Source organism: Neospora caninum, chromosome VI (genome assembly GCF_000208865.1).
Source record: "Neospora caninum Liverpool complete genome, chromosome VI".
Lineage (NCBI taxonomy): Eukaryota > Apicomplexa > Conoidasida > Eucoccidiorida > Sarcocystidae > Neospora > Neospora caninum.
This window is the reverse complement of record NC_018392.1, coordinates 954,904-968,337: the sequence shown is the minus strand read 5'-3', so window position 1 is coordinate 968,337 and position 13,434 is coordinate 954,904. Positions and strand designations below refer to the sequence as shown.

Sequence of the window (13,434 nt, the reverse complement as noted above, 5' to 3'; positions counted from 1 at the left end):
CTAGCTACACCAAGAAGCAAGCACGTCCACCGAGTATACGAAAACCACCAGACATCGAAAGCAAGTGGTGATGCACATTCAAAAGCATTCGAGAGCAAACCAGGTCTGCAGAGATAAAGGCACCACTGCGTTAGGTGCGTGTATCCGCTTGACTGTACCATCAACCATTGAATCCTAGAGACTACAATGTTTTCAGGCACATCCATCGACGGAGAGCAACATCCTACAAGCTGTCCGCAGCACTGAAACCGACGACACTCCACATGCATGACAAGCTTTAATGCGTGAAAGAACAGGCTCAACGTGTCGTGCCGAGTGAGACACCCATTTTCAGACTCCATTCGCATTTCCAAAACAGGCTCTTTTCACACTGTGTTGGCAAATGGAACATCGGTGTACACTCCTTGATTTCCAGGCCCCCCTACCGGGATGCCCCGCGTGTCAAAGCAGATGCATTCATACGCCTTCGCTGAAGTACGTGTGAGTATTCCAGGTTTTAGCACCCAAAAAGATCATTCGGCTGTAGAAAAGACGAACAGGAAACAAGGGTTCAAGAGTGCGGGTGCCAGTGCTACACTTGATCACCGGACAAGGATGGTGTCCGCACATTTCGGTTATCAACAATTACGTCTTCTCGCTGTTTTCGGTTCTTCTCTATTGCCGCGACACCTGGTTACCCACGCTTTGCTTAGTAGTTCACGTACAGCGGGGCAGCCTGGGAAGCGACCGATGCAGAACACACAGCTGCTGAGGAACAACGTGGCCCCTCCCTCCCCGCCCTCGTGTTACGCGATCCTTCTCTTTCTGTCTATTCCTTGAGAGGCTCCGTCTCGCCTTCTGACCTGCTGGCACAAGGCATGCCAAGGAGGTGAGGGTCCTCCATCCGCAAGGAGGGAACAATAGAACGACAAAAAACTATGCAGCAGGTGGTGATATAGGCACGCAAACAGAGCAGAAGTGTACCCCGGAAGACGAGCAAACACATGCGTCGGCGCGAACGTATGAGAGGGTATACACAAGAATCGACCAGTATCAAAACAGACAGATGGACAGGCGGGCGTGAACGTATTCTTATTCAGATATATGTAGACATATATATTCACAAAGAGATCCACGTATATCAACCAAATAATAACAATTATGTAGTCCACGAGTACGTGGTCGAATGTAGAACAAGTTGACGGCGTTATACACGGACTCCTAATGGACATACACGAAAAAGGTTTCTGCAGTTTTCCCTCCAGAAAGCCTATCTTGGGACTCAGTTGCCGCTGGGAGCTGAACTCGAGGCCCCATTAGGATCGTCGGAAAGACGCTCGCATCCCTCTCCGACGACCCGTTCTTAGAGCTGAAGTTGTACCGCTCCAACACAAAGTTCAATATCATGAGAATGTTGTTGACCTACTTCGGTCGATTGTTTTCCGTTAGTCGGTGCATATCATTGCGATGCTGCGTCTTGTTCGCGGCGGTTTGTCTAAGGCCCCGGATGCACACCGCACCTGTTGTGCCAGGCGTTTCAGTGCCGGACAAGAGTACTAGATCATTTTGTGTCTTCACGCTCGATTCCTCCGCACCCGGGTTTTCGGCAACAGCAAGCTTCTTTTAGCCTGCGCGCCAACTGACAAGGCCAGGAGGACGGCGATTCCCACCCTGAAAAAGTTGAGGCTGCCGGCCGGCGAAGTCGGGATTCAAGGCCCCTGAATTCGAGCAAGGGGGGGTTTGGGGGCTGTAGCACCGCAGACTGGGTCAACGGATTTTTTGCCCAGCTCCCGAACGAGCGAACGACTCTCTGTGTGAGGCCCGCGTCAGCGGGGAGACGTCTCCAAAGTTTTCCTCTCTGGTTCCTTCCGTTGACATAGCTACGAGTCACACAAACGACTTTCGTTTCTTCCCGCCTGTTCCCGTCTGCCAGCGCAAGGGAGCGCCGTGCTTTCTACGCAGGAAGAGAGTCGTGCGCACTCAACTCCCCTCGTGCCATGTGAGACAAAACCGCCACCCTGCTAGTTCCGTCAGCCACATTCTCCTTTGATGGCTCGGCTGCGCTTGGGGTCCTTCCTCGTCGTTAGGCCCTACAGTCGAAGCGATTCATCCTGCCGCTTTCCATCGCCACAAAGCCGCGGCAGTTCCATGTGTACTTTCTTTCGGGCTTTCCCCCATGCAACTATAGACATGAAAACCCGTATCTGCCTAACTTTACCTGAAAAAACCATCTGGCTTGCACTTCAGAAGCTATGTGTTGGCTTCTTCGCCTGCGTACGCGGCAACCCATGCGAATGGCATAATTGTTCCCAAATAAGCGGCGGAGCTGCGCCCACACCTGTTCTGACTGCACACACATCAGCTGTTTTGGGCTGGTGACTGTCCCTCAATAACTAGATGAACGCTTGTGCGGTAAGTAGATCAATGCACTACCAATGAAGGTGTGTACCATTTCCTTAAGTAGGTAGTCAGGAGAAAACACTCTGCTGCTACCACGTCTGTAGCTCCTAAAAGCCAGGCCTTTCGGCGGCCACGTGCCTTGAGGGCACGGTGGAGCTGAAACGGTCCTGGGTTTTTGCACAGATTCTTCGTAGCTGAAAAGGTCAACAGGTGATCCTTGTTCCATCACGACGTGACCCCGCTTTTCTAGTAGCATGCTGATAGCAAAGAGGGCATCAAACAATCGACTTGGCCGCCTTTTTCTCGACATAGAAGTACGATCGCACAGACACCTCTTGCCGCAACGTAGCAGACTCGTTGTTGACTTGGGGTCCTCTGAGTCGTCGGTGGCACGGGACCCGAACACTCGGTTCCTTCAAACTCGGAGTAACAAAGTGAACTTGCTTTCTAGAAACCAGCAGGAATTAGAGATCTTCTGCCCCAGAAGTGTGCGACATATCGGTCCCAAGCGAGGAAAACGCACACAGATCCGGATAAAACGGCTAACCGACGGTCCTGTACGGTAACGGGATTCCTGCTGTCCATCGGCAATACATGAACGTGAGGTATTTCCTCAAAGCGTTGTATCGACATACCAGGAGACCCATTCGGAATAGAAAACAACGCCGATTGGGGGCTCGAATCTTTCTCCACTCTACCCCGCGTCAGGATCTCACAAACGCGCAGCAGGGGCCCACGCGAGAGGCCGGCCGTTTCGTTGGCAATGGAACGCGGTCTGCAGGCTGCCCAGTGTGCATCAGGGGCGGTATCGGTTGACAGTGGAAAGCCATGGAGTCGAACAGGTCGAGAACGAAACTGTCGTAAAACGCGCCGATATAAAGCGGCCTGCATCCGCGTAAGTTTACCGTGCCCGAAAATCCCTTTTTGGTACCGAGACAAACACAGTGTGGAAAAAGGGGGGGGGGAAGGGGGGGGGGGAGGGGGGCGTCGGCGGCCGAGGCGTCGCCGCAGCGGGTGACAAGCGAGACAGGCTTGGAGTCCCCCTTCTGTTTTGTCTTTTCTTGTTCTCCTCCCCTGCACGTCTTGGGCAAAAGCTTCTGACCCTCTAGCATCCCTTCGTGTTTGCCTCCCGCTTCGAGGTGAGAAGTCCAAAGAACGCCTCTCTGTGTTGACGCATTTCTTCGTTGCAGCCAAAAGCATCGCCTCTACGGCTCAGCGTTCCTTCCGGCAAAAAGGCTGTACTGTGTCGCATGTGTATTCGGTACCTCTTCTGGACAAAACCTCGCAATATACTATTTTTCTTCCTTACGCGTGGAAACCGTCGACTCTCTGTTCATCGATTCGACGTAGCAGGCGCTTCGTCAACTTTGTCTCTACCGCTTGTGTGTCGCTTTCCTGGTTTTCTTCTTTTCACCCCCCCTGTTCTGCGCGGAAAACAAGCTGTTCCTTCATAACGCCGCCCGCCGCACGTGCCAAAACTCGCGTCTGTCCCCAGCGCAAAGAATATTCCAGGAAATCGGGAAAAGAGAGGATTCCTATACCCGGGACACGCGAGTTTTTCCAGAGTCGTCCCGCGACACAACACACAGCTCCGACGCTGGACCAGCGCGCGTTCGCCGAAGTGCCGCAAGACATCGAACGGCTCAAGACCCGTTTTCCTCCGTTTTGATCCACGTTGCACTGTTTTCCTCCTGTCCCCTCCCGCGAGTTGGTTGTCTTCTCCGGTGTGTCCGTGTCGCCGAGGAGCCGCCGCACTAGTCAGCAGTTTACCGCGAGATTCCCTCCGGCTTCTCCCGACCCTTTACTTCAAACCGGCAGCGAGGATTTCCCTCCGTTTTCCCGCGTCTCCTTCCTACAGCGGCCCACAGAGAGACGACCCGCGGTTCCGTGGCTTTCCCCAGAACACCAGATGTCTACAGAGCCCATAGTCCCACCTACGACGCTGTCGCTGCTGTCGAGATCTCTGCCGGAGTCGAAAAGGCTGCTGACCAGGCGTTTCGTTTTTGTCCCAGTACGAACGCCACGGTGCCGCGCTTCAGGTGTCTCCACAGATTTTCAGTCAGTGCCTTGACACTAGTCTCCCGTTTTTTCACCGCTGAGCTTTTCCGTCACCATCCTTTCGGTTTCCGCTTGGAAGTATCTCTCGGCACACTGTCGGAGTCACCTGCATCGTCCATTCTTGTTCTCCGCCCACACAAAGGGTCGCGTTCGCTCTCCTGTCCGCGGAACTGCCTTGCGTCGTGTGGACCCGACAGACGGAGGCTGGCCTTAAGTACACGCCTCCGTTCACGTCTTCTTTTCCGTGCTGTGTCCTCTCCCCGCCCTGCACGCGTGCGTCGATGAGAATTTATCTGTCGATTCGGAGGTGTTTTGACAACGCAGCCGTATTCCCCCTGTAGCCACATCGGATGGAAGCGCGTTTCGGGCGCTCGAGCGAGATCGCCCATCCGGTGCTCCCCTCGTGGTTCGTCTCTTGAACGCTTTTCCCAACGTCTCGCTGAGCCTTCTGTTTCAATCGTCTTACAAGGCCTTCCGCCTGGCCTTTTCCTCTCAAGTTTTCGCTTGCCACCAAACAACACACTGCGCAACAACAGTCTCCAGGCGCTTTCTGTGTCGCCTCGCTCTCCGACTTTCCACTGTCTGGGGTTTCTGTGCATGAACTGGAAATTCTGTCGGTTCTGCATGCACCCTTCGCTGTTGCTCGGAAAGTCGACGTTGCTTTGGGAGCAGGAGCGGGCGCCGACCTCTCCAGCCTCTTCGTCGCTTCGGCTCTTCGTTTTCCTCTTCGGGTCTGTCCCCCGCGTTTCCTCTCAAGCATCTGCCCCTCTCCCTCTTCTCGTGAGGTGTCTCTTTGCTGTGTCTTCCCGGATCTCTTCCCAGCGCGGGTAGGGCCTTGTCCTTGGGTTCGCCTTTTTTCAGCCGAGGTCCCCTCGGGTCTTTCAGACGCGGCTTTGTCTCTCCAGGCGGAGCTCTGACGCGGCAGTTTCGGTCGCCTGTCGCCTCTCTCCTCTCCAGTCGCTTGCTGAAAAACGGCAAAGATGAAGGGGATTCGCGGCACAGCGGCGGGCCTCGCGGCCCCCATCCTCTGTCTCCTCTTAGGCTCCTCTGTTTTCGAAGCGGATGCCTTCAAAGTGCGCGCGCACGAAGCTGTAAGTGAAAAGCCTATCCAATCCTCCCCAGGCTCTGCAAGAAAAGGATGGAGAAAAAGAAAGGAGGCCCAGAAAATAGCCACGTCTCAGGCTACGCTGGAACAACAGAGCTGCCTCTCTGCCTACGCATCATTTATACTTCAAAAAAACATTCATACTTTCTGCAGGGCGCCAGAGACATACCTACATATGCATATATGTAGGTATATATATATATATATATATATATATATATATGTACGCGCATTTAAACGTGTATGCATAACAGTCGATGTACATGTGCTTGGGCCTAGGCACCAGAAGAGTGTCGTTTGTAGCCGATGTGAGCGGACGTCGCATGTGTTCAAGAGTGTATCGCTCCCGCCTGAGCCTGCTAGTTGCGTGAGTTGTAACCAACCGACGCGTTAGTTGTCTCTCTCGGGACGCAGACTTGCATGAGCAGTGCAGCACAGAACGCAGTGGAGAGTGTCCTGTGTTTTGCAACTTCGCGTCCCGCGGCTTACACCTGTTGCGGCACATGAACTGGGGGCTGAGCATCCCAACAAGCTGCGTTCTTGGGTCTTGGTTAGTGCCAGGTGTGAGACGCTGAAAAGCCGAGGACAGGAGAAACTCGCGTCTTCGCATGCTCACTTTTGTGTTCGATCAGAACCTCCCTTTATCGGTTTTCCCAGGTATCCATGACGACGCTTAGTGGTCTCAGCACTCCCGCCAACCAAGCTCTGAAGCGACTGCTGAACGGCAAAGACCTCGCCGACGTCGCAGGTTAGACAGCATGCACTTTGCAGCAGGATTCTGGGGTTCTGTCTCTAGACGTTTGGTGAGCGTCTCGACAGGTGTACCTCTTGCTCCACTTCTGTCTGCGCTATTGTGTCTCGATTTGTCATGCTGTCTTCGGAGGGATATACGCGCCTCCAGGTGAGGTACTCGCGCGCATGTAGGTGTGGACAGTGCGGAACCCCCCGGAAATGGTTCACCTGTTTCCCCGCGTTTTTGCATGTGTGCACACTTCTCTGCGGCTGCAAACGTTTCTGGACAGCGCGGCCACGCTTCTCCACGGGATGTAAAAAAACACATGCGATGTGTGCTGGCTTCTGCGCATCCAGGCTGGGCACACCGCGTGTCAGACAAATACCCTGACACGGCGCGTCTTCATTTTATGGTAAGAAGCGCGGCTCCTATTCCTGTTCCTTCCGTTGCCATCTCCCGTCTCAACCTTTGTCTTTTCCTCTCCACGTACTCCGCTCTCTTTGTCTTCTTTTCCCGTGTTCTGTGTCTCGCTGCTGACTCGCTTGATTTCTCTCATGGACCGACGGAGTCACCGTGAGGAGCGGGTTCCCGCCAGAATATAGACTTTGAGGAAATGCTGACACACCGTATGGAACCTATTGCTCTCGAAACCACACACACGTTTAGTTCTCCTTTTTGTCGAAGCAGGGCGGCGAGGTCAATTCAATACATAGCTGCGTTCATCGAATCCACAGACCGTTAACCCGCTGCGTAGTGCCTGTCGAGTCGGCCAAGGACGAGTCGCTCCCGTTTATGACTTCAGGGATGTTAATGCGGGGGTTCGAGCAAACATGAGAGCCGGCAGGATAGTGAAATCCAACACACGTAGGTGTCTTAAGAAAGCGGGGTAGTAAAAATAGCGGCACGGAAAAGAGGGATATGGTTGGGGTACCTTTACAGTGGATACGACGCCTTCTTTTTCGTCCTCTCTCTGTGCGTTTCTCGCAGCACCAGCCCGCGTGCCCGTCCAAGCCGCTCCGCACTGACGACATCGTCCTCGATAAATCCTTTTGCAGGGTGTGTGCCCAGATGAAATGCACTGGAACGGCCAACTGCCGCTGATATACACATACATACGTATCCGTGCATCTCTGTGTATATAAACAGAGAGATATACATGTATACAGCGAATGACGCGTCTGTAGATGTATCGGTTCTCGTGTTCTTTTTGTATATACTTTTATACCCCCTTTGTCTATTGGTTGCTGTCTCGCTTTGCCCCCCTCGCTTGACAGCTGTGCACACACGGAACAAATGTGGTTCTCAGGGATGTGAGGACACCTCTCCTCGCATCTATTTATCCACCAATTGTTCTGCGCGTGCATGTATATATATATATATATATATATATATATATATATATATAAAGCCATATGAATATAGTTGTATGAACGGAGCTGACAAGGGGCAGAGGGGGGAGAGTCTCACATACAGAGGCATGTTTTGTGCCGGAAATTCCATTTCTTTCCTTTATTCGCTTGCGCCCTTGCCTGGCCCTCAATCTGTTCACTGTGTGTCTCTTCAGATGAAAGGAAACTGCCTGTTGGAGGCTCTCACCTACTTCTTCTTCCACCTGGTGGATCCAGACCAGAACAAAGTGGAGCAAAAAGGTGCGAAACTGCTCACAGGGGAAGGACTCAAAAGGGAGAAAACGGGGTTATCGAATCGTCGTGCACTGCATTCCATCCTTCACAAAGTGAACCCGCAGTTCCGCACACTCACGCAAACGCATTATACACAGTTCATCTCTCTATGCACATGCAGGTAAACGAAGGTAGGCCGCCGACGGTGCGTCACGTTGCGTGGACGAATGCTGCAATGCGGTCTTTCGACAAACGGTATACATGTATATATTCATGTAGATATGCATGTATATATTTGATGGAAAGAGCGGTTTTCTCCAGACCATCGTACACCGTCGCTACACGTATAAATGCATATACGCATCTGAATCGATGGAGCAGTGTATGCGTTGTTCCTTCGGGGACGTTTTTGAGTGCCTATTTGATGTCGCTTTGCAGACGAACAGCAGCTGCCTCTCTGCTTGCCAATGTCCACAGATTCCATCTTCGCAGAGTGATGACTTCGAACGTGGCGTTTCTCCACGTGCAGTGATCTGTATATTTGTGCATACATGTATTTTGTTGAAAGGCCACGCTTGATGCGTGAGGTTGAGTAGGGCCTTGTTGAATCACGCAACCGCGTCTCTGATTCGGTTGCCATCCGAATGCGGTTTTGTTGTCATTCCGCGCAGATCCAGCCGTCATGACGACGACGAACTTTGTGTTTCCTCACGGCATTAAAACGACGGATGCAGACGCGGTGCGGCTCTTTCTCTTGCGGACGGCATATGCGCGTTTTCGACGATCTGGTTCCTGGCCCTTTTTATGCGAGACACCACTCACGCTGCGCTGTTTTCCTTCACAGTTTGTTTCTCGTGCACAGAGAGGCGCACGCCGGCGGTCTCGCGAGTCTCTCGCTTCACCCATTGCCGCTTCGATGCCTGGTCGCAACGACCTGCTGGACATCGCGGGAGTCGGCCCGTTCGCCTCGTGCATGCATCTCCCTCAGCGACCCGTAGATTGGTTTTAGCTCGCCTCCCCCGACACACAGGGATTCTCTCTCGGCGCAGCGGGCGTAATCAAGGGCGGACACGACACACACACACACTCAGCGAAAGCCTCGCGCGTCCGCGATCCCTGATGTGCCCGCCCCCCCCTCGTTTGCATGTGTGCCGTTTAGGTCAAATACATCATCAACCTCATCGGCGACATGCACGAACCTTTACATCTGGGAAGCACGGATGACGACTACGGCAGGAGAGTTGTTGTCCAGTACAACGACGGCGAACAGACGCGCCTGACGTCTCTGTACAACTATCTGGAAGCTGCGCTGATTGACAAAACAGTCAAGCAAAGACAGTACTTTTGGTTTTCAGGTCAGACCCCCTCCCCCCCCCCCCCCCCCGGAGAACCGGAGATCTGGACACGGGAAGGGAGCGGAGCGGGGACGCGCGCGGGTCTGGGAGAGACTTGCTCACGGGGCGGCCCACCAGAGCGAAAATCCTTTTTTAAGAGGCGATGCATGCAGGCCGGTGCCGAGGGGATTAGTGGAGACGCGAACGGTCGTCTTGCTTTTTGCTGTCCCTGTGTTAGGCTGGACACACGTAAACTCGGTCAAGGGAGCGTACGACTCCGAGAAGGCGTTGTTCGCCAAGAACAAAGAGAAGATGTTTTCGGAGTGGGCCAAGGAGAACCGCGCGGTTCTGTGCAACGAGGTGAGAACGCCAGACAGCAAGGGGGTCGGGACACGTAATTCGTCCTCGGACGCCAGCTCCCGGGCGGAGCTGTCCCCCCCCGCGTCTTCCCGTGCTCACCCTCTCTCGCGATATCCGTGTCGACGGATTCTCTCTCAGTCGCCGAGAGACACGTGCGCGCCGAGCCGTCGTCCTCGTCTCACGCTCTCGACTCCCTCGTTTGCATGGTCTCCCGCCATGCGGCCTCGTAATATGCCGCGTAGAGCGCATCTGTTCCACGCACAAGCGCATCTGGACCGTGACTTGCGCCTGCTTAGCTGGGGGCCGCAGGCCTTTGCGTGCAGTCGCAGACGCGACACGGCTCCTGGCGCGTGCCGTGGTGTGCTCTTCAGGTGTACCCTCATGTTAAAAAGGCGAAAAAAGACGCGCGGGCTGCCGCCAGCGCCTTGGGCGAGGCCGCCGTCGACGAGTACGCAAGGGCGGCGCTCGACGCCGCGAAAGATGTGCCGCTCTTCGAGGTCGACTCAGCGGCCGAGTTTGCCTTGTTCCAGGTTCTGAAGAAGCGGATTTTGCTGGCTGGTGCGCGCGTCGCCATCGTCATGAACCACATTTTGCAGGTGAGGACCGAACCCCAACAGGGCGGGAAGAGAAGCAAGAACGGAGAGGCGGCAGAGCCGAGGCGAGAGCCGGGAAGCGCACCGCGCGGGGGACTCAGGGAGAGAGGGGAGAAGGTGCGTTCCAAACCGAAGCGCTCCGAGAGCACACAGCGACTCTCTCGCTTCTCGGTTTTACACCTGGGAATCGTGGCGTGGCCTTCGGGAGTTTCGAGCAGCGAGACGGGGGGGCCCGACCCTCCTGCGGTGGCGTGTGGGAGGCGACCTGCGTGAGTGTCGCGCGCACGCGTTGCGTCTTTTTTCCGGCAGGCGGAGTCAAGATAAAAGCGTTGAAATCGTGGATTCTCACTTTGCTCTCGTGAGAGAGCGAGAGGCAGAAGACAAGACGGCACAAAGCGTGGGTCAGTGCTGAGACTACTCCATCGCGAGATTTCTCTGTGTCGGTGACGGCCCCGCAGGTTCGCGAAAGCAAGGACCTCGGCAAACTCCGACAAGGAAGCGGCGTGGCGGATGTGGGTGAGTCTCGTTTGTGTGACAGAAACCGAGGGCTGCAGCGTCCTCTCGTGTCGAATGCAAGCCGTCCGAAACCGTGTGTCACGTCACTCTAGCCAGATGCGCGGAGGCCGTCGCAACAGCGTCGATGCGCAGCTGCCCAGTGGAGACGGAAACCGGAGTACGGCGTATCGTTTAACGCATGCATGTGCACACACACAGTGTGCCCACAAATAGACGTGTGCTCATCTGTAAGTAGATGTGTGCGTGGGGGAGCGTTGGAGGTGCCTGTCTCCCGGCTTCTCGCGTCTGCATGCGTTCCTCAGTTGACTCGATCGATCCTCCGCTCGCCGTGGAGAACATGTCGATGGTCTACCTGAAGAATTTCCTCACAAACTTTGCAATCTTTCTGGTCATTCTGCTCTTCTTCGTCTACATTTCGCGTTTCTACTCGTCGCCGCCTGCGCACTCGCCCCAGAGAGGAGGCGCAAGTGGAAGCGCGATGACCAAGATGGCCCATGTCGGCGGAACGCCTGCGGGGGGAAAACGCATGGAAATGGAGTGCATGAAGGACAGTTGAATGGGAGAAGAAGAAGAATGCCCCGGCGCCAGTTAGGTACAAAGAGAAGGGGAACCATAGGGATGAATCAGTGCGAGGGGACACCGGCGAAGAGAGTTCCAAAATGCGGTGCCTATCGCCGCCGGGGAGGGACTGAGGAAGCAGGAACGAGGGCGGGGCAGGCAGAACTCGTGGCAGGAAGCCAAGGCGGGGACTGGAGGCGGAATTTGGGAAGGGTGAAGAGAAACTGGCGAGACGTCTTTTTCGCAAAGACAAAAAGTTTTCCTTACACGCGTGCAGTCTCTCGACTTGCGATATTGCACGGATCTACCTATACCTCCCGTTACTTCTGTCTGTGCACATGCATCAATATACTTGCACCCATTTTGTATATTGATGCATATGACTGTTGAGTATGTGGACCCGTAGACGGTGCGGCTGAAAATGCAGGAGTCTATGCAATTGCGTCCAGTCGCAGAAAGCGTCGAAGATGCCGACGCGCGCAAAAACGCAGTGGACCTGAAAATGTTCGTTTGCTTTTCTGGCCGCTCAGGGACGCGGCTGCATGCGCGCCCGAAACCCCCGCGAAGACCCCGAGCGCAACACACGCTCAATCTACAGTTGACTCTCGGGAGCGTTTGTTTTATTTTTATTTACCTGTGTGGCCTGCGCCACTTCTTCGATCTGGGACCGACACGGCGTGTGCTCAAATTAAAAACCTTACCGTAATTTTTAACTCAGGGAACACAGATAGATGCTCACCCAATTTCTCCGGGGCGCTGGGCACCCAGCGCGTTGGTGTGATGCTTAGCGTGTCCTGCGTTGTATTTAGATCCACGAAAGCACAGTATAGGCGAACTTGTAATCAACCTTTTCAGCACACATGTACAAATAAATGTGCTTGTGGTCTCGTTCTCACGCAGTTTGGAGCCCCCAACAGACTCGGCTAAGTTTTCTGGCGTCGCTCGCCAGTTTCGGCTTTTTCGGTGTGCGGCGGTGTGCTTGGGCACGTCGTTTCTGTTTGGAGCCTTTTGTTTCCGCCTTTTCGCTCGTTTTGCGGCAGCCGGCGCCTTCCCTCGAGCGAGGACAAACCGATGAGGCGAGAGAAAACGTGTATCGACACTCAGAGAGGCGTGCGAGGGGTCAGGCGGCGCTTCTTTCTCAGGCGCTGCGCTAAAAAAACCAGTTTCGCGATCGCGTTTGGCTGCTTGACGAGGGGATGCGAACGCGCCGTGCATGCGTACACACAGCCGACGCTTGTCACCCAACCTGTCTAGTTCGGAAAACATGAAGCAAGAAGTCTTTGGATGTAACGTACCCGGTTTCATCGGAAGATGTGTTTCGCTACAGAGTCTGCCTCTCCATCCGCTACCCAGACGGGGCAAGACGCACGAAACTGGAAACAAGTGCCTTGTGTGTGCACCTTCTCCGTGTTGTAAAAAAAACCAGACACGTGCTCGAGGTTTTCAGCCCAATGCTCTCCGAAGGAAAGCCGTTGTTTGCGTCGCTACGCATTTGTCGACTCCCTGTCTTGTTAAAGAGGGGCACTGCGCGGTGTCGGTTGGAATTCAGAATCTGCGTTCGCAACCCCATCGTGTCTCAAAATGAGAGACGCGCTAGGTCAGGTGAAACTCTCCGGGTGGCATTTGAGGTGCAATTGTGTGTCTACATGAAAAAGGCTGCAGAGAAACCGCATCAACCCTGAAAAGACTTCGGTATCTGGAGCTGCAAACGCCTCTGGAACACACAGGTCTGACAAGAGGAGGACACGCAATAGTGTCTGTACACATATACGTATATATGCGCAGGTGCGTACACGTATACGCACATGTAGACGCAGGGCGAGCGGAGCCGAGAAACAGAGACGCACAGAGAGAGACAGATGGATACCTAAGACATATCCGATTCATGCAGAAGGGTAGATCCGCAGAGACCAGGAGCGAGAGGGAGCACGGAAGTTCGGAGGGAGTAACCGAGCGAACGAGAGGAGACAGAGGCACCGGAAAAGACCCGGAAGGACGGAGAAAGAACATGCTTAAAAAACGTCTGTCGTCGAAAATTCAGAAAAAGGTCTCCCCCCACCCCCTTGGCAAGTCAAGAAAAGGAAAAGGGACAAAAGCCATAAATGGTGCGAACGCGCTCCCGAGACACACAGACAAAAACATGCACCCTTATATATATATATATATATGTTAATCT

General features: G+C 54.2%; 1 protein-coding gene across 1 annotated transcript; it reads left to right on the top strand.

The window, feature by feature from the left end:
• Window positions 1–5,417: 5,417 nt before the first annotated feature.
• NCLIV_016540 (conserved hypothetical protein) lies at window positions 5,418–11,256 on the top strand (the record flags this gene model as incomplete). Its single annotated transcript, XM_003881846.1, has 11 exons — window positions 5,418–5,528; window positions 6,200–6,290; window positions 6,632–6,687; window positions 7,263–7,331; window positions 7,840–7,924; window positions 8,569–8,636; window positions 9,057–9,252; window positions 9,470–9,591; window positions 9,963–10,187; window positions 10,643–10,700; window positions 11,003–11,256. The coding sequence occupies 11 exons, from the start codon at window positions 5,418–5,420 to the stop codon at window positions 11,254–11,256; spliced, it is 1,335 nt and encodes a 444-aa protein (XP_003881895.1).
• Between the last annotated feature and the right edge of the window lie 2,178 nt (window positions 11,257–13,434).